The sequence below is a fragment of the Lampetra planeri genome, chromosome 3 (assembly GCF_965212315.1).
Source record: "Lampetra planeri chromosome 3, kcLamPlan1.2.h2, whole genome shotgun sequence".
Taxonomy (NCBI): Eukaryota; Metazoa; Chordata; class Hyperoartia; order Petromyzontiformes; family Petromyzontidae; genus Lampetra; species Lampetra planeri.
Window position 1 is genome coordinate 25,952,379 of NC_136109.1, and position 24,453 is coordinate 25,976,831.

Below are 24,453 nucleotides of genomic sequence, written 5' to 3' on the forward strand. Positions count from 1 at the left end.
AGTGAAAAACTTTGTTTTTACGGGTTATTTTTTTTATTGTGCACCTGCCAGCTTCACACGGACACCCGCCCTTACTTCAGGGCTACGCTGGCTCAGGCTCTTTCCACTGCTCCAGTCTCTCTCCTTTGACGTGCAGCTGCCGGCTTCGCACTGGCATTCAGTAATGCCTCTGCCACCCTTCCTTCAGGGCTTCGCCTTGTGTCGTTGCTCAACTTCCGTGCTCTCCGCCCCTTCCTCCAAGAGGGCTCCTGCTGTGAGCTGCTCGTCGCTGGCTGGTTCACTCACTCTCACAACTTGTAAATTGTATTCGCACACCTCTTACACAACTCTGACAGCTTAGTACAATACAACTTATCGCAATCCTTGACTCTGCAAGCGACTCAAAACATCAGGATAAATGTAGAGTACAACTTTCAGCGATATTCTGTCGGTCCATGCCGAACTCAGCACCTAGCATCACCTCGCCCCTCTTTTGTTGATCTCGAGGCCATGCCCCGGAGCCTGCCCGCCGCAGTACTGACTTGCATGATCTGTGTCCTTGCTTAAGTGTGAAATTCTCTCCCCTCTCTGCGCGTCTCTTGCGAGAGAGAGAATAAAACAGATGCCCTCTGACACCGTTCTCCTCCCGTGGCCGCTGCCCCCCCCCCTTTTGACCTTTGATTGGCTGCTTTCGATCACCATGTTTCTGTTTTTGTTTGAATTCCCCCCCCCTCTACCTTCGTGGTGTTTGCTATATCGAGGGGAGACGCCCTTAAATATGTATTTTATTGCTACCCTGTGTTGTGTCAAATTGTTGGACAAAGGCGGCCGGGGAGGCTCTGAATCCGTGGAATACATATTATCTGGTCGTGTGTGTTTGACCTATTTTCCTTGTATCTCTTTTGAGTTGCCCTAGGTCTAATACCTCATGATTATTACTTGGTTTATGTTTAACCGAGATTTGTAATGTACCATTAGTTGTTACCACCGCGATTCCGAGGGTTTTGCTCAGCTTTGTTCTCAGTCTGTGACGCCAGGGATCGGTGTTTTATTCTCGAGTTATATTTTGATATCCTGAGGTTGGAGATATAACTAAGTTTTCACTTTCTTGACTGCCGGAATTCATATTCCTTGGTTCTCTTGGTAAAGTCACGTAGATAGAAAGATACAATACGAAAATATATATATATATATGCGGTGAATACGAGTAAAATAAGGGAAGTAATAATAAAGCCACTAATGTAGACTGCAGTCTGGTTCTTAATATGGCAGTCTATAATGTCGATCTTTTATTGTCGCTAAGTTTCGAACTTTTATCGTAAAAACAAAACGCCAGTTGTAACGTCCGATTGTCCCTGCTATGTGCCTGTGTTTTACGGCTCTGGAGATTTGTTTGTGAACTGTCCAAAACGTCCGGGGAGGTCATGTCATATGGTCCTTTGACAATGTGGAGATTTTGCAGATCATCGTTAACCTCCCTTTGCCTCGGAGTTTATTGTTTAATGGCTCTTTAAGGCCTCCTCCCTCGAGTTGTAAGGCAGCTGGGTGTGAGGGGTGGGGTGTGCCTCACCCTTGCATGCCCCATGCTTGCCCCGATCAATTATTTAAAAATATATATTGGCAGAAATATTCTTAACATTAATATTTGGAAAAAAGCCTAAATATACAACACTCATGAAAAATGTTTACATTTATATTTCGTCAAATAAATGCACTTCGGATGCAGTGAATATATTTTTTACACCAAATTATTTATTTGAATAGAAACTCATTGCAGACGGTGAAATATGTTTTGTGTCATCCCGTGGGCTGTGGGCCTCCTATGGGCTGATGTTGGCGATGAACCATTCGCCAATCCGTTTCTCGTTGTCTGCACGCCATTTGATGTTGGCTTTGGTGCGCTCCAGGGCCTGCTCGAGGGCTCGTGTTCCGGACCCGAAGCCGACTTCCTGGTTGTCGACCTTGAACTGCTCGAGCTGAGCAGAGGCGAGAAGGGAGAGGTGAGCTCAGTCGGGCGGAGATAATTAGGGACTCGAAAAGCGTTGTATTGTGCGGTGGCATGGACCCTGGTGCAAGGAATAAAATAGGGCCCCATATCCAATTTTTGCTCTCTTTGTAGCTTGGGACCTAGGTCCCTTTTGGCCCATGGACCCCTGTGCAATTGCACCACCTGCACGCTCGTTAACTCTGATACTGGAATTAACGTAGGCAAAATGTGAGAAATAACTAAGTGAAGGAAGTGATTATTCACTTCATCTATTCTCATCACACCTCTAAAATAGTAATAGGTTTTTACCCTTTCAACTGGTACAACAACTGAGACCTTTATACAAGGGATCATGTTTGCAATAACCACAACACAAGCAAAAATAATTCACGTACATCGTGTATGTACTCACTCATACGCACAGTATATGCGTGCACTCACGCAATGAATAACATTGATGGGTATTTCATGAGTCCATGTCACTGTGGCTTAGCGTGTGCTTTCCTCACCTGCTTGAGCTCATATTCTGTGGAGAATCGTCCCGTAACTCCTTCAATGAGGCGTGAAAAGGAAAAGGAGCCTCCTCCGTACCTGCGACCAATCAGAGGACACGCGTACACACATCAACACGTGAAGCAGGAACGCACGAGCCTTGATCTCCGTACACCCGTCTGGCAATGAAAGTGGGATGCAGTGCGCATGAAGTTGAACTTACTCTATGAAGATGTACTTCCAGTTGGCTCGGATGAAGTCCCAAGCCAGAGACTGCCCCACAACGTTTCTGGCAATCCTCACGATGGTATTGGTTGCGTCCTGTTTCCGAATCTTCGTGGGGTCCAGGGTGTACTCCAGATACCTGCACAGTGCACACAAGGACGAGGATCTATAAGATAGCAGTTTACTTTCAAACGTACGCACCATCACTCCTCCATAATACAGGTTTTGTTTTATATATTGTTTATCAAGGGTTATTGTAAACTTTTAACCAGGAGAGTTAATTAATATAACATGTCCTTTTTTCCTGGGAGGCATTGTGTTTACAAAGCATAATGTAATATAATACGAAGACATTTAAAGAAAGTAAAACAAATGGGCAAAAATAGATTTTAGCTTCCTACATTCTGCAGACACCTCACTGCACGTGCTAATGGTTGTCGAGTATGTGATTATCTACACAACTGAATACTACACAACTGATAAAATATCTGTGCTTATCAGCTAGGTCTACTGCCACTATCACATTTTAGCCCAGGAATTGCATCAGTTATTGGTAATACATGGTAAAAAAAAACTGACAAAAGGAATCAATCTCAGATTTAAATAACTGTAATTTCTATCACTTGCAGAATAAGCATGTTGTTCCTTTGTATGACTGGAATGTTTTTTTTCCGCTGCACACTCCTATTTTCCCATACTGGAAAGAAAAAAACCTCTGGGTATTCACTAAACATCCCGGGCAGGGATATCTTGAAAAACATTGTTGGGTTGACACGTGTAGTTGACGGATCCCGGGTTACTAAACGTTTCCGAGAGACGTCAGAAGAATCTACGTGTATGTTTGCAGCACCGGTTGAGGATCCAGGTCTCCTCGCTGCAAGCCAGTGCATCCCGGAGTTTATCGGCCTCCGTGGCGAGCGACGTCTCCTTGAACATCTTCCAACCAAAGTCCCACTCGGCCTGCCCACCCGCGGCAATCGCCGCGCAGTAAACCGTCGACTTGAGGTTCGCGTGGATACTGCACACCGCGGCCACGAAGGCACAAACAGAAACAAGACAATGCGTGAAGAAAAATCACTTTTAAAATTTCGTTTGTCTTCGAAAGCAGCTGTCGGTACAGAAGATGTCAGAACATAATGTATTTTCGGGAGAGGGCCACATTTTTTAATTCTTTTTTTATCTATTCGGTTTGAAAGGATTCTATATGCCAACAAACAAAAAGTTTAGTTTTTTACCTTTTCAATGGTTATTTTAACAATACATTGTTTTAATTTAAAACATACATAGAAAAAACTTAATTTGGAGCTTTTGTGACTGCAGGAATTACTCTTTGGTTGTTTTGGTAAAGTCACGTATAAAGATAAAATAATAAATTAAATACTAGCATACGAAGTTTTGTTGCAATCGAAACGTCGTATGCTAGTATTTAATTTATTATTTTATCTTTATACGTGACTTTACCGAAATAACTTAAGAGTAATACATAGAAAAAACAAACAAGCATTTATATTTGCAACCACCTCGTATTATAAATTGAGAACGAATTTCTTTAGAACTGCTTTTTGTGTTTAGTTGTTTTTTTCCCACCCCTCCGATTAGCACGGTTGTCTACGCACGGTGCTAAAGAAGTTCAACATACATACATTCGTACTCTTTGGCTCTTTTGGTAAAGTCACGTGGGTATAAAATAAAATAAATCACGACGTTTCGATCGCAACACAAGCAACCGTCATCAGGTGAAACAAACAGCAGGAGAACTTCTGACACAGGAGAAAGAGCTGCTGCAACAAGAGTTTATATAGGATTTTGGTGGGCCCAACCCAAGGGTAAGTGGGCGGAGCTAGAGAAGTTGAGTTTTTTACCTTTTCAACGGTTATTTTAACAATACATTGTTTTAATTTAAAACATACATAGAAAAAACAAACAAGCATTTATATTTGCCACCACCTCCTATTATAAATTGAAAACGAATTTCTTTAGAACTGCTTGTTGTTTTTGTTGTTCTACCAGGTTTAGCTTTCTTCTTTTTTCACACTTTTATTATGTAGGCTAGGCGTAGTCACAAACCGAACCTCTCCATAATAAAGGCTCAGTCTTTTTTTATGCAGTCTATTCTATTCATAGTCTCAAACCGCACCTTACCATAATAATAAAAAGTGGGCCATCCCTGCCCCTTCCCCCCCTTCCCCCCCCCCCTCAACCATTATATATACGGAGTGGTATCTCCTGTAATCTCTCATTTACTTGATACAGCTGTCGGGCTGTGACGGTTCCACCTGAAGACGGAAGCTTGTGTTGCTTCCGAAACGTCGTGATTTTTATTTTTTATTTTATTTTACTTTTATTAATTTTAATGTTTTACCTACGTGACTTTACCGAAAAAACCTAAGAATATGAATCCTTGCAGTCACGAAAGCTTCAAATCTAGAACTAGAGAAGGAACTTGCACGCAAATGTGAGAGATTAGCGTGTCAATGTGAGACGGTCTCAGCCACCAGAGGTGGTGGGGATCCTCCTGTGGCTGGGCCGCCTCACAGACATTTAACCTGGTGATGTACTCAGAGAGTCGGAAATAACAGCTGACATTGGCAGGTAGGATGGAAACATCACAGTAAGTTAAGACTTTACCTGGTTAATAACGTCCTTCCGATGATTGCTCAGTTTGTACCCATCTTCTCGGTTGAAGTTCCACAATCAGTCTGAATTATTGTTTTTTTCCCACATCTCGGCCGTAAATTCTACTAATATTACCATTCCAATATTGTAGTCTTATCACAATGTTTGTATAATGTCTGGACTGCTTTTCAGTATCATTTACATATACTATTATAAACATATTCAAGTTTTAATTATATTTTTTATTTTTATTAGGCCACTTTGTACATACTGTCATCATAAGTTACTTGACATTAAATTACAAATTAGCCGTTGGATTTATTTACAAAATGTAGAATAAAGATGGAGCTTTGTGAGTATTACATGACTTACATGAAGGTGGAATCTTGCATCCATGCATGGTAGATAGCAATTGCCTTCTGCTTACAAGGGGCATGGTTGTAGGAGCATGCGAGCGAGATAGCGTTGACTTGGTTATACCTGCACACCGAATGTTGTGGGAAATGAAGAGTACGAAAGGCACACAACAGGCATCATTGCATACAAACACTTACATTTACTAACATCACAATTTTAAATGTTTGCTATTTTTATTGAAATGGAAAAGTTATATATTGGCACTTGAAACTAAATTTCAAATTTGGTCATAATTTACAGGTAAACAATTTACTTGTCAGTACAGGGTCGTGAAGCAAAACGTCCTTTAATCCACATTCATACTCTGTACACAGTACTGTTCATCATGTTTCCAACTTCTGAGCTTAATTATGAAGGGAAATTGCACATACTATATCTGCCAGCACAGGCACAAAGTAATGTTAAATTAATATTAACTTTCAAGTTTCAAACTTTTTGTTATTTTGCTGCCAGACTTGCTTGCATGTACTGTTTGCAAGTGTGGCTGAGAGGTTTGCAACTCACTGGTCAGCATGCCCTGGTGGGACATCGTTCCAGTTGCTGCTCACAAGGTTATCGTAGTGATTGTACAGTGGTAAGACTTGCTGCAGGATGTATTTCTGCATAAGGACCGAGAGTTTTCACACGAAATAGGCTCATCAACATTAACATTCCAAGTCGGCTGAAAAACACACATTTACAAAGAGCCGAATTGGCTGGCTTTTACTATTTACAAAAATGGATGGCATTAGCAATGCTTTTAGATTTTGCATTTATTCAAAGGCTATTTACAAAATGACTATTTACATCAGCTACACTAAGACTGTATGAAGAAAGCATCAAAATGCATATTAAAAAGGTCGTTGGCCGAAGTGATACTCTTATACCCAATTTATTCACAGAAAAATTAGAAGGAAGATATTTTCCAATTATTCGATGAGAAAAACAAAGGCATCTACATTCATGGAGAAAATATTAATAATCTCAGATTTGCTGAAAACATTAATTCAGTGGAATGAACTACAGGAAATGTTATAAGGGCCTCGTAAAAAAATGCAACAAAAATTTGGGCTCAGGATAAATGGATAAATGTCACGTGTGATGAGTTTGCAAAATAGTTTGAGATGTCTTGAGATATACACGAGTGCAAAACGCAGAAGGATATATGTGTACTGACGTGGAATGAGTGACTGGAGCGCGTGCCGCTGGGAGATTGATAGACAGTAGAATTGGGGGTAACAGCCCGTTCTACCAGTTGCACCTGTGGGCAAGGCACGGAGCCCTCTGGGCGATCCAGATGGGTGCAGGGCCGAGGGTGGAGCCTGGCCACGCTGGGCAGGAGATAAAGTGAGCTCCGACTCAAAGTCGAGGCTGCTACGATGGGGAATGGAACTGGTCGTGATCTTTGCCACATGAATGCTCACATTGATAACACTGGTCAACACACTTTTTCTGGCATAAGGTATTCCAACGGTTTTAATGTAATTTTGGGATGCTGATTCCAAATCTGGCATCAGTTTTTGTCTATCACATCAGGCTTTTGAGATATCAAATATTGCATTATCAATAAAAACTGCAGAAGAAAAATATTAAATAAATGTGGATATCTACATAAAATTATATTATAAACACACTATCCTAAAAATATAGCACCATATTTTAACACTAAAGCAGTCACTGACTCGCAACAACTTGCAATCATAAGTGACAGTTAATTTCGGGTAAAATCAATGAAAATGGGGTGTGCCGATAGCATAAAAATGATGTGATAGAGCATAACTGAGATCAGATTTGGAATCGGCACCCTGAAATTAGTCTAAAACAGCTGCAAAAGTCCAGGCCAGAAAAAAGTGTTTTTTTTGTTGACCAGTGTAATGTGTCCGGTTTATTATTTCAAGCTTCATTTGCATGAAGACAATAGTTAGCACATTTCCAGTGTAGCTTTGCATGCTGTAAAAAAATGTAGTTAGCGGGGAGATTTTTTTTATTTTTTATTCTTTGGAGGTGTGTCCCAACAAAAACCCAGTTATTTGCATGACGTGGTACAAGTATGTCTGCCAATGTTTTTCGAGAACACATTGTTCCTAACACTGTTGTACATTTCGATTTAAAACTTTCGTGACTGCAGGGATTCATCTTCTTGGTTCTTTCGGTAAAGTCACGTAGAAGGGAAATAATAAAATAATAAAAATAAAACATAATAAAATAATTCTCACGACGTTTCGGCCACAACGCAAGCAGCCGTCCTCCGGTGAAGAACAGGTCTGTCGGAAAGACAGCGTCATTCAGACGCTGTCTTTCCGACAGACCTGTTCTTCACTGTTGTACATGTTATGTATTATACATGCGCTGATGCTTGCATCAATCGGCATCGGATGTTTGCGTGTGTTATACCTGCATGTTTCCAAATACCGCAGAGCGGTCAAGCATCTGCTTGAAGTAGGAAATGCTGGAGATGGTCGCCTGCCAGGGCTGGTACTTGCGCTCATTGACCAGGTAGAGTGTGGTTTTCAGAGCCAGCTCCACGTCTATGTGTTTTGCCCTGCAGTGGGTGGGTAGGAGGAAGAGGACCATGAAATCATATTCTGGATTAGGTTTGCTTGTAATCCATGTGTTCCTATTTCTGTCTCTTAAGTTGAATTCCAAGCCTGCACCTCTCTATGCTTTGTGCAAAGCCAAGAGAGATGGCAACAGCTTGGGGGAAGCTTTCATCCAGCCGTGAACAGATCAAGGGTGATAATGATGACTACATATGTACACATTTATTATGCAGCTTTACGTGCTACAACTGTGCTTCTTGTTACCTTATTGTTGTTCTCACCTGGCCAAGTTAAAGGCATCGTCAATGATTTGTGCTCTGTTGATCACGGGTATCATCTGAAAATAAAATGCAATCAATTGTGAAATGTAATGTACAGCTCGGAAGAGTACCTCTTAAATGTCACCATTCCTCTGTATTTTTCTCATTTGAAATATATGACGTCCATAGGTTTTTGTGTTATACAGGGTGATCAATGTATAGATGCCCCTCTCACTGATGTATAATGTATGTTGAACTTTTTTCGCACCATACGTAGCCAACCGTGCTAATTGGAGGTGCGCGTGTGTCTGCTACAAAGCCAAGATATATCAATTATCTCGGTTTATGCATCAATGAATGTTGTAAACAAAATAATACTGACTGTGTTGAATAAAGTGTATCAGGAGCTTGTTAACAGATATAATTCGTGTATTGACGTTAATAGGAGACATGTACAAGGTTTAAAAATCTGTAGTTTACCCTAATGCCTATGATTGGATGAAGCCGAATGCGCCCGATCTCGTGAGATCTCAGAAGCTAAGCAGAGTTGAGTCTGGAATATGCTTGGAATAGGTGACTACCTTGCACAGCAGGTTATTATAGGCTGCTGTGGGGTTACGTTTTGGGTAGCAGAGGGTAGTGCTGTAACATCCATTGGTGGACTGTTCTCTATGCTCCCACGTTAATGCTCCCTGCCTTCACAAAACCACACTGAGCAGCATGGTGAAGTATGGTGAAATAACACGTGACAAGGAGAGTATGTAGAGGCCTTCATTTTGCAGTGGATTCACAAAATTGTTCTAAAAATACATTGTATCTTCATGTTTAGGTAAAAAAAATATGTTTGATTCACATACTTCGAGGTCAGTTTCCAGCTGAGCCAGCAAGCGATTCCAGTTGGCAACATCGTAGTTGACACGGTAGTATCCCTGTTCATCGACGTTGAGCAGGATCCATTTGTCAGTACTCTGTAGCTCGGTAAAGGTAGACTCTGGCATCATGCAGAAACCAATGGATGGCAACAAAGACATAGGTAACAGGGACCAGAGTGACATTACAGCTTGCAGTTTGATCATTTCACAACTGTATGATTAAATGAGAAAATGAAAGAGGAATGCACAGCAAGTTTATCTCCATACATATATTTAAAACAGTACAATGTTGAAAGTAGAATTGAGAAATTATGACATTAGTCGTTTTTCTATTAGCATCACTTGCATTGGACAAAGTATGAATTACTCAATCCCTGTCATAGAATATTTACACAAAAATCAAAACACGATGAGAAAGTGCTTACCTTGAACTCCCAGTAACCACACAGTGTTAGTGGGTCCATCCTTCTTCCATGTGATGGGCACATGCCACTGGTAACTGTAAACATATATTGGTCATTATATTTTATTCACATTTATAATTCAGTTTTTGCAGGACATTACTTTTTTCAAATGTATTAATATGGGATAGATTCTCAGAGACCTATATATAATTTACCCAGTTCTCATCGGAGAATTGTTTTATTGTATTCCATAATACTGTAATCATTGAAGGTGAATTTTACATTGTGAAACTATGCACCATCATAAAACAACATTGGCTTACACTTGAGTTTTATAATGACACAGATTATTTTATCTCGATGAATGTGTACATCCCTTTGTTAATCCACTGCTGGATGAAAGCGTCCCCATGCTGTCAGCCATGGGCGTTGTTTGACCATAGTACACCACGCTGGTTGGTCAGTGTGGGTTGGTGAGGCAGAAGGGATTGGGACTGGTTCAGATATCTCTCAGCAGTGATGGTAGCCGTGGATGGGAATCGCACTTCGGTAGTTGCGCAGATTTATAGCATAATGTGCTAACCACTGTGCCGCCACGGAATACGGTACAATTTCAAAGTAACTCGCCAAAAAAATACCGACCATAGAAACATTGACTCATTCAAACTGGCTCATTGGCTTTACCCAAAGGTCTTAATGAAATGCTTGTCTGGGCTCCCTTGTTGTCTGAGGTTAATTGTACAATGTGTTCATCCTGTGAGCAGGAGGTACAGGGGGATACTCACTTGAAGGGTGATGGCCGCTCAACGACCGCTTCGGGGTCGATCAGGAAGTGGTTCTGGGTGACCTTGCCGTTGCTCGTATCGAGCTTGATCACAGGGTAGCCCATCTGAAGCGTCCATGTGTCCATGATCTCTTTCACCATTTTTGGGAGATTCACGTTGTTTTTGTCCACCGCCTGCATCGGCAATCGGACATTTGCGGTTGGCCAACTATCCAGTAAAATAAATCACATTCGTGTGCATTGTGACTGAGAAGTAGGTTGAAATGAGGGATACTATTCTAGTCAATAAAACTGAGGACCAAGAGAAATGTCTGGGATAATGTTTTGATGTCACCACACCTCACCTTCATCAACTTCTTTGTACCAGATCTCCCAACGGTTGTAAAGTTAACCCCTGCTCTTGTAGCATCCCACTTGTTGTCTTTACGTTTTGCGTTAAGTGCAATTCTTCATCTAAGTGCAACTCTCCAGGTCATGGAAGCAGATATCAGAGTTACCTCTAAGATCCTTTCAAGTGACCTCTGTTCCACACAGTAGGATCAGCACTTTCCTACCCATCTTCATACTGAGAGTAATGTTTATCGTATGAAAGTTAAATTAATATATTTGATCCTCAGAGATATACATTTTCAAAATTACCTGCAGAACCAAATATAATGTAAACAATTTTTGTGTGTGCACTAATCGGTGATCGAGCTAAGACCATTAAATTCTAGATTTGAAGCTTTCGTGACTGCAAGGATTCATACTCTTAGTAAGACCATTAACTCACTACATTTGATAATCTGGCTGCCTTGATTTAAACTCAGGATCTCAATGGTGCCAACTTGGTGCTGTTACCTCCTCCACTACCCGGCTACCTCATGTGATTTTTATGTTAAGTGCGAGTCCAGGGTTTGATGCCATGATCTCATATATGTTAGTGGAACACTCACGATCCTGTTCAGTACTCTACCTCTGCCGCTCAGCCACCTCTCCTTTGGACATTATTCTCACTTTGTTGCAGACAGGGATGGATGTTGTGTGTGCATCACGGTGCCAGTGTGACTCTTTACCTGCTGCTGGTGAGCCCACAGGTCATCCACTGCTGCATTGGTGAGCTGGTTAGCCAGGAGGTAAGTCTGCATGCACACATGCAAAGCTTCCATCAACATATACTTGGGACACCACAAACTGACAATGCACGCGCACATTATCTGAACGTTGTTGACTAAACTAATTATTGTCCAAGAATTCAATGGCTCTTTGTTATTCATGACAGACTTACATTTAGTCCTTCTACAAACACAGGCTCGGTGAGAAATGATGACAACATACGGAGCACAGATCCACCCTGAAATGAGAAATATAGAATACACACTCTTTAGAACAAGGCAGCAGGTCAAATACATAGGAGATGTTTCTCCTAAATTGGTAAATACCTTATTTAGGATCAGGGTTTTGGAAACTTCCACTAAAACTCGATAATCATAAACATTTTAGGCTCTCGAAATCTTTGGAGTGTTAAACTAATTCTGCAAATTTTTACCTTAAGCTTATGCAAAGCATTGAACATTTAAACAAATGTATGTCCACTCATCTAATGTGTATAGCCCAAACGTGTAACAATATCAATTTATCAGTACTGTTTGTAAGGTCACGATACGTGAATCAAATCAACATTTTGTATTAGTATTTTGAATGGAATGTGTCAAATCGCAACCCTGAATAATGATAATTCATTGAAATAGCAAAGAAGAGGAATCATTAAACCCATCCTTATAAATCCGGTGGTTAAAACTAGCTTGAACTATAATCCATCGTTTGAATCGAGTATTATTTTGGGGTTTCCTAAAATGCTATGTGGAGTCAAAACATATCATGCATTCATTGACAATGGAGACCACAAAGCTTAGGAAATTATTGGCCCGGTTTCTTGCTGTCTTCCAGCTTGTCTGTGATTTCCTGCCATATTAATCTATATGGACTGAATTGACCCCCTCTTCTTGGTAACCTGTCTGATGTTCTAACAAAGTTTGTACAGATATTTTGTTCTCTTAAGTTATCTGACCATGGGCAGATCCACGGCTGAAGTTCCCGCAATCTTATTAGATCCTATGCCCTCCTCTTTACCTCTTAACATCACAATCTGTACTTGGGTTGTCAAGGCAAAACAAGTAAAGTATGGTTAATGATATCTGCCCTTGCCTCTAACAGCAGTTATTTTTTAGGTGACACTATCACCGATGCATTTTTTGCATAATATCTAGAATTAATATTACATACAACTGTTTGCAATTACCTGATTTTAACAGGGGTTTAATTATCCACGTAAATATTTAGTATTCTTGAAAAAACAGCTGTCACTATAGGCACTGAGGTGATTTTGAGATTAACACTGGTCAACACACTTTTTCTGGTATTAAGTATTCCAACGGTTTTAAGGTAATTTTGGGGTGCTAATTCCAAATCTGGCATCAGTTTTTGTCTATCACATCAGGTTTTTGAGATATCAAATATTGCATTTTCAATAAAAACTGCAGAAGAAAAATATTAAATATATGTGGATATCTACATAAAATTATATTATAAACACACTATCCTAAAAATACAGCACCATATTTTAACACTAAAGCAGTCACTGACTCGCAACAACTTGCAATCATAAGTGACAGAGTTAATTTCGGGTAAAATCAATGAAAATTGGGTATGCCGATAGCATAAAATGAGATGTGATAGAGCAAATCTGAGATCAGATTTGGAATCGGCACCCTGAAATTAGTCTAAAACATCTGCAAAAGTCCAGGCCAGAAATAAAAAAAATTTTTGTTGACCAGTGTAAGAGACCAGACGGGATTGTACCTTGCTGTAGGAGATGGAGTCGAAAAGCTCACTGATTTCTTCCGGTGTGTTGATGTCTGATTCATCAGAAGACAGAGGATGAGAGGAGGCCAGGCTGTCCATGGAGAACACATGTTGCAGCTCCGATATCGCGAACAGTTGTTTCTGTTTGTCGCAAACATGAGACATTCTGTTTGTCATTTCTGAACCGTTCACCTTTTTATTTCCTTTGTAAAAGAAAGTAAAATTTCAAAGCGATTAGCTGAACTGCATCATAAATGATATGTTATGCAAACGGTGATATGAATAGGGAATTTGATTGGGTGGATCAGAAGTCAGATTTTGGTTCACGGAGCTGGCACTGCTGAGAACCTGGGTTGGAATTCGAGCAGCTGCCTGTGAGTAAACCGGGTTTGTAAGTGTCGCATGTTGATAATCTCGGCCACATCACCAATAACTATACAAAAGAAACATGTACATTTTTTCGATTTAAAGCTTTCGTGACTGCAGGGATTCATCTTCTTGGTTCTTTCGGTAAAATCACGTAGAAGCGAAATAATAAAATAATAAAAATAACAATAAAACAATAAAAAATATAATAATATGAAAAAAATATTATTTGTACCTTTTTGTTTTATACTTTATTTGGATAAATTCCAACCACCGAGAACTGAACATATCAGTTTGACTGTCATGTATCGAACATTACTTTCATATCTGGAGCGAGTTGGAAAGTGTTGCCCACCACCTGTGTAGACCAGCGGTCACATGAAGAGATCTCAGAGGGAACTCTGTGGTATCAGATACCATAGCCTATTCTCTCACATAAGATGTTGCATTCCTAAGCAAGAGGTGCAAATTCATTATTCCTCTCATGACATGACATTGATAACACATATTCTTGGGTTTTTTCGGTAAAGTCACGTAGGTAAAAACGAATAAAATAAATCTTCTTGGTTTTTTTTCGGTAAAGTCACGTAGAAGGGAAGTAATAAAATAATAAAAATAAAACATAATAAAATGAAACAATTCTCACGACGTTTCGGCCACAACGCAAGCAGCCGTCCTCAGGTGAAGAATGAGACACTTCAAGCTAGGAACTTACATATAAGCTGGGTTGGGGGTGGTAGAAGAGCGCCTTAACAAAAAGAATGTGCATATCAAGATGAGTTTAGCATATACATGGGAAATGCGCAGGGGACGGGGGGGCTTCAAAGTCATACCATGCCCACGCACTATGCAGGATCAAGAGCACCAAGGGTGGGTGCAGGGATTAGCATTAACAAAGGAAAGGAATGCCAATGATATGTAGCTGCAGTAACTAAACAACACCGTAGAAAACTAAGGTATAAACTACATACAAAGACTAAAATATAAACTGCATAGCACCATCAGTATACTTACTATACTCTACAATAAGCTGAGTTACTAACAGCAAGTAATACATTACAATACTACGTCGTAAAAGTTATATAATATGCTTCCATCTAAACTTTATTCTCTTACATCAACCGAGCATATACCGTACTATATACTGCCATAGATAAACCCAACATTAAATTATATACTGTATTGCAATAAACCACATTTCAACATAACACTATGTATTATTCTACCTACCCTAATGTGTATCAAAATGGTTTATTACGTCCTTCCAATGATTGCTAAGCCAGAATCCATCTTCTCGATTAAAATTGTCTCTGTGTTTGTATATGTGGATCGCCTCATGAACGAATCTCTCATGATAGCCAGGTGGCTTGCAGAGAACCTCTGTCTTGGAGAAGTCAATGTCATGTGAGCCCACTGAGTTGTAACAGTGATCTGCCACGGCTGAGGTGATTGTCCTACCGTGTTTCAGGTCAGCTTTATGTTCACGGATGCGGTCCGAGACATGTCGTTTGGTTTGTCCAATGTAACTGCTACCACAGAGGCAACTTAGTTTGTAGACACCAGGGTGCTGTATGTCTGGAACCACATCTTTTACAGACGGTACCAGATCACGGATTTTATGTACTGTGTTGAATCGGACCTGGATCTTGTGTTTAATCAGGATTTTGGAGATCTTTTTTGTGACCCCAGCAATGTAGGGTAAGGTGATGGTCTTGAAAGGCTCCTCAACAGGATCTTTCTTGATGGTTGGAGAGATGGCTTTGCGGATTGTATAGTCGGAGTAACCATTAGCCTTAAGAGCAAAAAGGTACATCTTCTTGGTTCTTTCGGTAAAGTCACTTAGAAGGGAAATAAGAGAATAAAGTTTAGATGGAAGCATATTATATAACTTTTACGACGTAGTATTGTAATGTATTACTTGCTGTTAGTAACTCAGCTTATTGTAGAGTATAGTAAGTATACTGATGGTGCTATGCAGTTTATATTTTAGTCTTTGTATGTAGTTTATACCTTAGTTTTCTACGGTGTTGTTTAGTTACTACAGCTACATATCATTGGCATTCCTTTCCTTTGTTAATGCTAATCCCTGCACCCCCCCTTGGTGCTCTTGATCCTGCATAGTGCGTGGGCATGGTATGACTTTGAAGCCCCCCCGTCCCCTGCGCATTTCCCATGTATATGCTAAACTCATCTTGATATGCACATTCTTTTTGTTAAGGCGCTCTTCTACCACCCCCAACCCAGCTTATATGTAAGTTCCTAGCTTGAAGTGTCTCATTCTTCACCTGAGGACGGCTGCTTGCGTTGTGGCCGAAACGTCGTGAGAATTGTTTCATTTTATTATGTTTTATTTTTATTATTTTATTACTTCCCTTCTACGTGACTTTACCGAAAAAAACCAAGAAGATGAATCCCTGCAGTCACGAAAGCTTTAAATCGGAAGAAGAATAAAATAAAATAAAATTTTTCAATTAATAAAAGGAAAATAAAAAATAAAATGTAAATAAAATCACGACGTTTCAGAGGCAACACAAGCTTCCGTCTTCAGGTGGAACAGTCACAGCACGATAGCTGTGACTTTTTTTTTTACCTACGTGACTTTACCGAAAAAACCTAAGAATATGAATCCTTGCAGTCACGAAAGCTTCAAATCTAGAATTGATAACACAGTTGGGATAAAGTTGAGAAGTATCCTTAGAAATGAAAACATAAGATAAGGATAGATAATGTGAGTGGACTGTCATGATCATGATTGTTACCATTTCCCAAGATGGTTCAGCATAGTCTGCTCCCAGGTACTGCACATAGGTAGCAAAGCCCTCGTTTAGCCAGAGGTCGTTCCACCATTTCAGCGTGACCAGATTCCCGAACCACTGCATTCAGCGGTGAACATAAAAATATGCATGTTATCACAAACTCTATTATACATATGTGTGCAATATTCGATATGATATTTTATTCTCCGACATCTGTGTCATGTGATTGGTACAAAGGTCGGGCCCATCAATGTGGGATTCCAAATGTGTGGAGTTGAGAAGGCAAATATGCAATGTGCAAAGATAAGTACACCGTTGTGAAGGCTTGGTGATAGGCATTAAAGATTATTGGCATGAAGCTGGGTTGGCATGATCACAAGTTTGTGTAAATACTGCTGCCATGAGATATGCAGATTGAAGGTCAACATCTCTGTAAGCGTTTGGCCTTGGCCATCTAAGCAAATTTGAACACACCTGTTTTCAAATTTTCTTTCTGCTGAGTCAAGTACCGTAAGGCTTTTTAAAATGCTGCCCATCTCTTTCATGGCCTTTGGAGTGGGAAATGAGTAACCTGTGCTTTATGATGGCAACAAAGGTTTGTTATATCGGCCAAAAGCATTTTATTTATTGCCTGTAGTTTTTTTTAAACAAAATATATCCCAAGTGTACTTAATAAACATCACAAAGTAAAGCATGTTTTTATACTAAAACTCCCATTATGAACGCCGAATGTTGCAATGGGAAATCACCTGACAATTTTCAAGGCCCGAGGACCTTTTTCACCACAACCTCTGAATGTAGCTTTTTCAACTGTATACTCAGCGGTTAAATTCGTATCTCTTTGTAAAAATATCCCTCGGAGTTAGGATACATTTATGTACACATTTATGTTTATTGCCATTTGTGTTCATTTGATTTCACCTATAGTTATGGATAGTATTATTCAGTACAGCCCATTGTCCATCCACTCTTGGATGAAGGCCTCCCCTTGCTGTGTTGGTCATGGGGTTTGACCATTCTTCATACTGAGTCAGTGCGGGGTTGGCAAGCTAGGCTGTCCAGGACTGATTCAGACGTCACTCTCCACTGATGTTATCCGGGGCCGGAAAATGTACAAAGCTATTTGGAAGCAGCAGTCTCTAAGAACAGCAGCGTTGTTCACCACAGTGCCTGTGTGCGGTACCTGATGCGCCAGCTCGTGCGCCACTACCGAAGCCACCCACTCCTTGTTGCCGTTGGACGACTGCACCGGGTCGTACAGCAGCGCCGTCTCGCGGTACGTCACCAGGCCCCAGTTTTCCATCGCGCCGGCGGCAAAGTCCGGCAGCGCGATCTGGTCTGAGGTGCATGGACAGCCGAGATTTGTGAGCCGCCGGCCAGGAGCTTGGCACTCCTTAACAGATATGGTCGATGGGATATATTAACTTGGAAACCACTTGCAAACGAGAATGCCCATCAACCGACTATCCAGGTAAAATGTTTGAGTAAATTACATTTTTAAGTAAAACTGCTTATGTGCCTGTGCAGACTAAGGGTGAAAATCCTATCTTTACAAAACGGCCAAAACACATGACCTGGCAATTTGCTGCACCATGGTTGGTGATTAAGACATTGGTGTGCTGTTGATAAATAGTGTCTCACAATTGAACATCTTTCAAGATATTAATCTTGTTCTTTAGCTTTATTCTAGTGGAATATAGTGTTCCATTTTTTCTAACATTACAATTCTGTGTAGAAATTGGAATTTATGTATTTTGGATGCTCATTTATACGCATTGAGGTAATTCAAAATAATGAATCATGTCATCAAAAACTCCAGTTTCTGTGATCCACCAAGATGCAGGATTCATATTTATCAATAATCAGGTGTTGGGCATTGAAGAAAAGGTTCCGTCAGAAAGTGTTTCAAAGAAATGCTGTATTTGGCCACCTGAGTTTCCATGGTTGAATACCTACGACAGATACCGTACATTCATTTATAGTCCATTATTAGTCAACAACCAGCCTATGCAGTCTGTGGTGTGGAACCGCGCCACCGCGCAATGTCGTGTAATGCACATTACACCAGTGAAGCACGAGCGATACTGCCACAGTTGTCCGTGAGGACTGGAGTTTGAGAAGGACCCTGAGTTGGTGCGCACACATCGTGGCAGTTAGTTAGGTGCCTACCAGACTTGGGAAGCGGGTAGGCCACTTTGTAGTAATCCGCAAAGAAGTTGAGAATGTTGCCGGTGATATTGAGGGCATAGTCTGCCTGGCCATCTTCCACCGCCTGCGGCCGTGCCCAGATGCGAATCTGCACACACACAGGTGATAGAGTAACGTTAGCCGATGATCACTGTCTCGTTCTTCATGGAGTTGAGCACATTGTGGGGATTTTGAGAGACACTAATGATAGCTGCTCTTGTGTTTTGCTTCAGTTTTACCTTCAATACAAGTATAGCAAATCCATTGGGTCCTGATGACAGTGTACTGCACACTACATTACCAAATAAGGATAATGCGTACATGAAATATTCATGTTGGCCATGCTAATGATTTTCAGGTACCTCAATTGGCCACATCTTGTTTGGCGTGAATGCAACACGGAGCAGACAGCACTGTTTCCTCCCAACTGGACTTCTACCGTGACATTGTCATCAAGGGTGTAAATTATATTTACTTTGGGTATTTGACCTGTGGGATTGACTTCGGTGATTTAAGGTGAGGAATGTTCAATACACACCTGTGCGCCATTTTCTTTTTTCTCTATGTTAGTAAATTCACACACGATGAAGGCCAGCAGGTAGGTGGACATCTTGAGAGTTGTGTTGAACGTGGTTTCTCTCCAGATAATTGTCCCAACTGTGATGTTTTTTTCATCTGGAAATGTATAATAGGTTCATCATCATGTTAACGAGCTCTTTGTCTTCGTGAAATTAAATTGCATTTTTTTAAACTTTTCTGTTTTGTTAGTATTTTTCAATGAGCCCAGGAAGCCAAATAGTCCAGTGCTCTCATGGGCTTTGGTATAGGAAATCAGTGACTGGTGTAGTGCATTATGATAGTTACCATATTTTTCTATTCTTGTTTAAAACAATGAAATTGTTTGCGATTATTGTTTGTTTTACCATTTTATATCCCAAGTTTTCTGTCTACAACACAACATTAAGCATTTTCACTTCTAATACGTCCTACTGAAACAAACATTAATTCCGCAAGTCCACTGCACATTCAGTGCCCACACTTTCTTCATACTAGCTGCACTTGTAGTGAAATAATGAATATGTGCAAAGTGGCTTCACGTGTTTTGACTTGGGCCTCGGTGTAGGAAATGAAATGTGGCTCCCTGTTCAATTTCCCTTCCTCTTTGTAACCCAGCGCCGAGTTCCCTGCACCCCACAAGCCCTGGTGCAGTTTCACCGCCTGCACTCTCGATAGCAAGGCCACTGGATGAGCATGACAATAATTGTGATCGTGGGGTTTCTCACTTATTATGGGCATGTTTGAGATGGCCTTGTACTCGGGTTTGTGTCTAATCGTCACGTCAAACGTAGCCTTCATGGCCGGCTCGTCGAAGCACGGGAAGGCCTTGCGTGCGTCCGTGGGCTGCATCTGCGTGGTGGCCACAACCCTGTGAGGGAAGGTGAGGGACAGCATAATAATTTAGAGAGAAGTGAAACATGATCGGTGACGATGGGTCCGCATTCATGCAGTGATGGGAGTGGGTAGAACAACTTTCAGCTCAAATTAGCAAGATTCAGTATTATACTTGAAGGCTTCCGTTTGGAAAGCAACTGCGATAAAATGTATTATGTGCTGCCATGATGGATTGTGGGTAAATGATGCAAAATTAAACAAACAATTTAGCTGTTTCTTTTTTTATCAACTCCCTACCCCTGTTAAAGGTCAGGCCCTTTCTATACCTATCATCAGCCATTGTCTATCCACTGCTGGATGAATGGCGGTCTACACTGTCGCCATCTGTCACGGGTTCTGCGATCCCCCAATCCATCTCACACCTGGACATAGCTCCGATTCCAAGTTGATTGTCCTCTAGGCAATGTTTCTATATTATTATCACTTTAAATTTTACTGATATAACCATTCACAACATATCTTGTTCCCATGCATAACATATATTTTTTAAATGCAGTGCATACCAATACAAGTGTAAGGCCGCGCAGGGGTGACGTACCAAGCCGCCAACGCCTCACACTGGTGGCTAGTGACCACCAAGATGGCGGTGTCAGAGGTGACTACAATTGGTCTCATAATGTCACAATCCCTTTCTGGGTCTTGTGCCTTTCATGCGGTATGGTAAGGGCAGTCAAGAGTTTGAAGCATCAGCAAATGCATGAGACTTTTTAGCCACCGCCCCCTAGTGGCGGCGGGGGAATAAATTGCAACGTCTTAATGGGTGTTAAAGAAGTGACACGTTAATGGGCTGTGAATTGTGAAAGTTGCGTGTGCCTGCGCGTGCAATCGCGAGAGTTGTGTATTGTGCTTGCGAGCGGAAGTGGATTAGGATGGGTAGTGGTGACGGTGCAGTATAGTTGCCCTGAACCTTTAAAATGTGTGTGTGCGTGCGATTGTAATGTGACGGCGCTGGATAGAGTAACATGGATTAGTGGTGGGCTAACTCCGAGATGTGAATAGAGGTGCTGCAGCCGAGGTGACAGGTCGCGATGTGCCACGGTTTAGTGCACCAAGGTTACAAGGTAAGGAATCTCCGCAGCAGATTACAGAATCATTTTAGTCATGGGTGGAGTTTGGGGGGCGGGGGGGGTAATGGTCCCCCAAACCGGGCACCTTTATTTATTTTCAGTAATTTACAATTAAGATAAAAAATAATAATTATAGGCACATTCCTAAAAAAAAATACGTCATCTCTACCTATGATTTGAGCTTATTTAGCCTGTCCCCTCAGCTAGAGTGGCATTGTCACTTAACCTACTGTAGTACATTACAGGTTTTGATGTTACATTTAGTTTTGCGTGCAATTTAATGATTTTACAGAAATGGACATGCAAATAGTTGAATGACACATTCTACTGGAAAGTTTTAAGTCAATCAGTTTATTCCTCTTGTGCACGCGGATTTTAATGATGGGACTAAACTATTTGTGTGAGGGTTAGACTACCTTAAAGTGTCTTCTCCCTTCCCCCACCCCCCAAGTTTCTAAAGTTAAGGGGGGCTAGAGCCCCCTCCATTCCTTGTGAGAATAAATCCGGCCGCACACACACACACGTACTTGCGAACTCCACCCTCCGTGTACTCGCTGCGGTAGAAGCCCGCGAGGTCATCGGCCAGCTCGCCCACGAACTCGGTGGCCATCGTGTAGGTCGCATCCTTCTGCAGCGGAGCCTTCAGCTCCAGCACCAGGTACTGGTTCTTGGGCTCCAGCCAGGAGCTTGTCACCTCCAGATCGTTCCCCGAGGAGTCTTTGAGGAGGGCCAAGCGGTCGCCCTTCGCGGTGTAGTTGAGTTTGTTGCTGTGGATGACGACGACGCTCGTTGGGACCAGACACTGGAACTCGACGGTCGAGTCGCCGCTGAACGTGTAGAGTTTGGTGACGGGGTCCGGTTCTAGCTTTGGCCAGAGCTTCACCTTGTAGCTGATGGGCACCAGGTCCTTAGGGAGGCGAATGTTCTTCCAGGGATCGGGGCGAATGGTCGGAGGGGGCTTCTCGGTGGGTGCAGGAGCAGCTGGCTCTTTGTTGGCGTTCACCTCGTTGGAATAGAGTACGGAAAGAGCGATGATAGCGGAGAGCATCCCCACGGAAAGGACCCCCAGCAAAACCAGCAACAACTTGCTCACTGTGATGGTCGACATTATTTTTTTTGAGCACGCAAGCCTAACTATACATATACAAAACACTGCACGGGGAAGGAGGAGGACCCGTTAGCACACGGAGTCGGTGGGGGTGATGAGTTATGAGCAGAGACGGATTATGTCAGAGCCGGCTGCTGGTGTGACCACCAATAGCTGAGTGCCGGTGTCACCACCAGGAGTTCGAGGTTGCGGTAGTTTTCAACTGATTGTGTTTGTGAGCGTGGTTAATGTTTACCCACACCGATTTCTAGAGCAACCAATAGTGGCCCAGAGTAGGGCTCTAAATAGTCCTCGCGAACACAGATGATTTGCTGAGCCCTCAAAGCATTCTGAGAATGAATTAAATTAGTTGGGGAGGTGCAGGCCTAGATGCTGTGAGTCATGGCTTTGTGGTCGTTTGTATTTATTATCAAGGCAATGTTCCCCACTACCATATCTTGTGTTCAGCATATCTGTTAGAGTATATCTAGAGTTATTTCGGTAAAGTCACGTAGGGCTAAAATAAAATAAATCACGTTTCGGGCGCAACACAAGCGTCCGTCATCAGGTGATGACAGGTGATGACGGATGCTTGTGTTGCGCCCGAAATGTGATTTATTTTATTTTATCCCTACATGACTCTACCGAAAGAACCAAAGAGTATGGATTCCTGCAGTCACGAAAGCTTCAGATCAAGATTATATTTAGAGTCTTGTGTCTTAATGCAGATGCAGCTTTTCTTTGACAGGAGTTTCGTGAATATTCTGCGATCTCTGGCGTGGTCACCAAACATTGCTTAATAACAGATTATCTATGTTTGCGAGAGCGGGTTGTGAAGTGATATATTTTTTATGTTGATTTTAGTTTTTAAGCCTAGCCCTGAAAGTTTATATTGGAGTTTTTGAAGGGCACTTAATCAAAATGGCACGATATAAAAAAAAACATTCATTTGAAAACTAGCACTGCCCACGTATTTGCGTGGGATACATGGCCGAGTTGGAGGGTGGATGGGGGGGGTATCCCATCAGCATGCAGGAAAACCGACTCAGCACTATGGGATGCAGTGAAGTCATCACACAGATGGGCACGATAACGTCACCACCAGATGCTTGTGTGCCCATGCGCCAGCCAGAAAAAAACTTTTTTCTAATATAGGATGAAAAATATGGTGGTGGAATTCGTGGTGCATTGGTTAGTGTGCCGTGCTATGAAGCTGACGATCTGAGTTGGACATCATTGGTGAGCCATATCTAAACTGGTCTGGAGCCTCCCTTTCGTTGACTCAGGCTTAAAATGCACACCTGGTGCAGTATATAAAAACAGCAGCACTGGGGAGACAAAGTTGGACAGGTGTGGTTCTGGCCATACATGCCTAAATAGGTGCTCGTTAACAAAATGTACTTCAACAGTCTAAAGGATGAGAATAGGTTTTCCCATTTTTTCTGAGTATGAGAGTGCAATCCAAAGGGTATTTGAGCATGAGAGTGCAATCCAAAGTGCATTTGAGCATGAGAGTGCAATCCAAAGGACATGTGAGAGATCTAAGAGAGAGGCATAGAGAGAGAGACACAGAGTCGGAAATAACAGCTGACATAGGCAGGTATGATGGAAACATCACAGTCAGTTAAGACTTTACCTGGTTTATAACGTCCTTCCAATGATTGCTCAGTTTGTACCCAACTTCTCGGTTGAAGTTGTGTCTGTATTTATATATCTGGATGGCTCCATGAACAAATCTCTGAAGGTAGCCGGTAGGTTTGCAGAGTACCTCCATCTTGGAAAAATCAATTTCGTGTGAGCCCACAGCGTTAAAACAATGATCAGCAATGGCAGAGGTGTTGGTCCTACCGTGTTTCAGATCTGCCTTGTGTTCACGAACGCGGTCCGAGACATGTCGTTTCGTTTCCCCAATGTAACTACTGCCACAACCACAACTCAGTTTGTAGACACCAGGGTATTGCATGTCAGGAATCACATCCTTTACAGATGGGATTAAATCACGGATTTTGTGTACTGTGTTGAAACGAACCTGGATCTTGTGCTTGTTTAAGATTTTGGAAATATTTTTGGTAACCCTTGCTATGTATGGTAAGTGATGGTTTTGGTTGGATCCTCAGAAGGTTGTCTCCCCATGGCTGG

General features: G+C 41.7%; 1 protein-coding gene across 1 annotated transcript; it reads right to left on the bottom strand.

Moving 5' to 3' along the window:
* Positions 1-1,709: 1,709 nt before the first annotated feature.
* Positions 1,710-22,579, bottom strand: LOC144717154 (aminopeptidase N-like). Its single transcript, XM_078592479.1, has 20 exons — positions 21,755-22,579; positions 19,992-20,134; positions 19,247-19,383; positions 18,691-18,817; positions 17,705-17,859; positions 16,525-16,638; positions 13,397-13,540; positions 11,823-11,888; positions 11,611-11,676; positions 10,557-10,729; positions 9,793-9,866; positions 9,353-9,486; positions 8,517-8,572; positions 8,090-8,237; positions 6,221-6,315; positions 5,672-5,779; positions 3,534-3,701; positions 2,682-2,822; positions 2,476-2,557; positions 1,710-1,955 (listed from the first exon to the last, which is right to left on the bottom strand). The coding sequence occupies exons 1-20, from the start codon at positions 22,333-22,335 to the stop codon at positions 1,800-1,802; spliced, it is 2,868 nt and encodes a 955-aa protein (XP_078448605.1). The 5' UTR covers positions 22,336-22,579; the 3' UTR covers positions 1,710-1,799.
* Between the last annotated feature and the right edge of the window lie 1,874 nt (positions 22,580-24,453).

Coding starts and splice junctions, on each gene's coding strand:
- LOC144717154 (XM_078592479.1), bottom strand. CDS start 22,335: ATGTCGACCATCACAGTGAGCAAGTTGTTGCTGGTTTTGCTGGGGGTC. Junction 20,135..21,754: donor ACGGAGGGTGGAGTTCGCAA/GTACGTGTGTGT, acceptor CTTCCCTCACAG/GGTTGTGGCCACCACGCAGA. Junction 18,818..19,246: donor AAAAAGAAAATGGCGCACAG/GTGTGTATTGAA, acceptor GTGTGTGTGCAG/ATTCGCATCTGGGCACGGCC.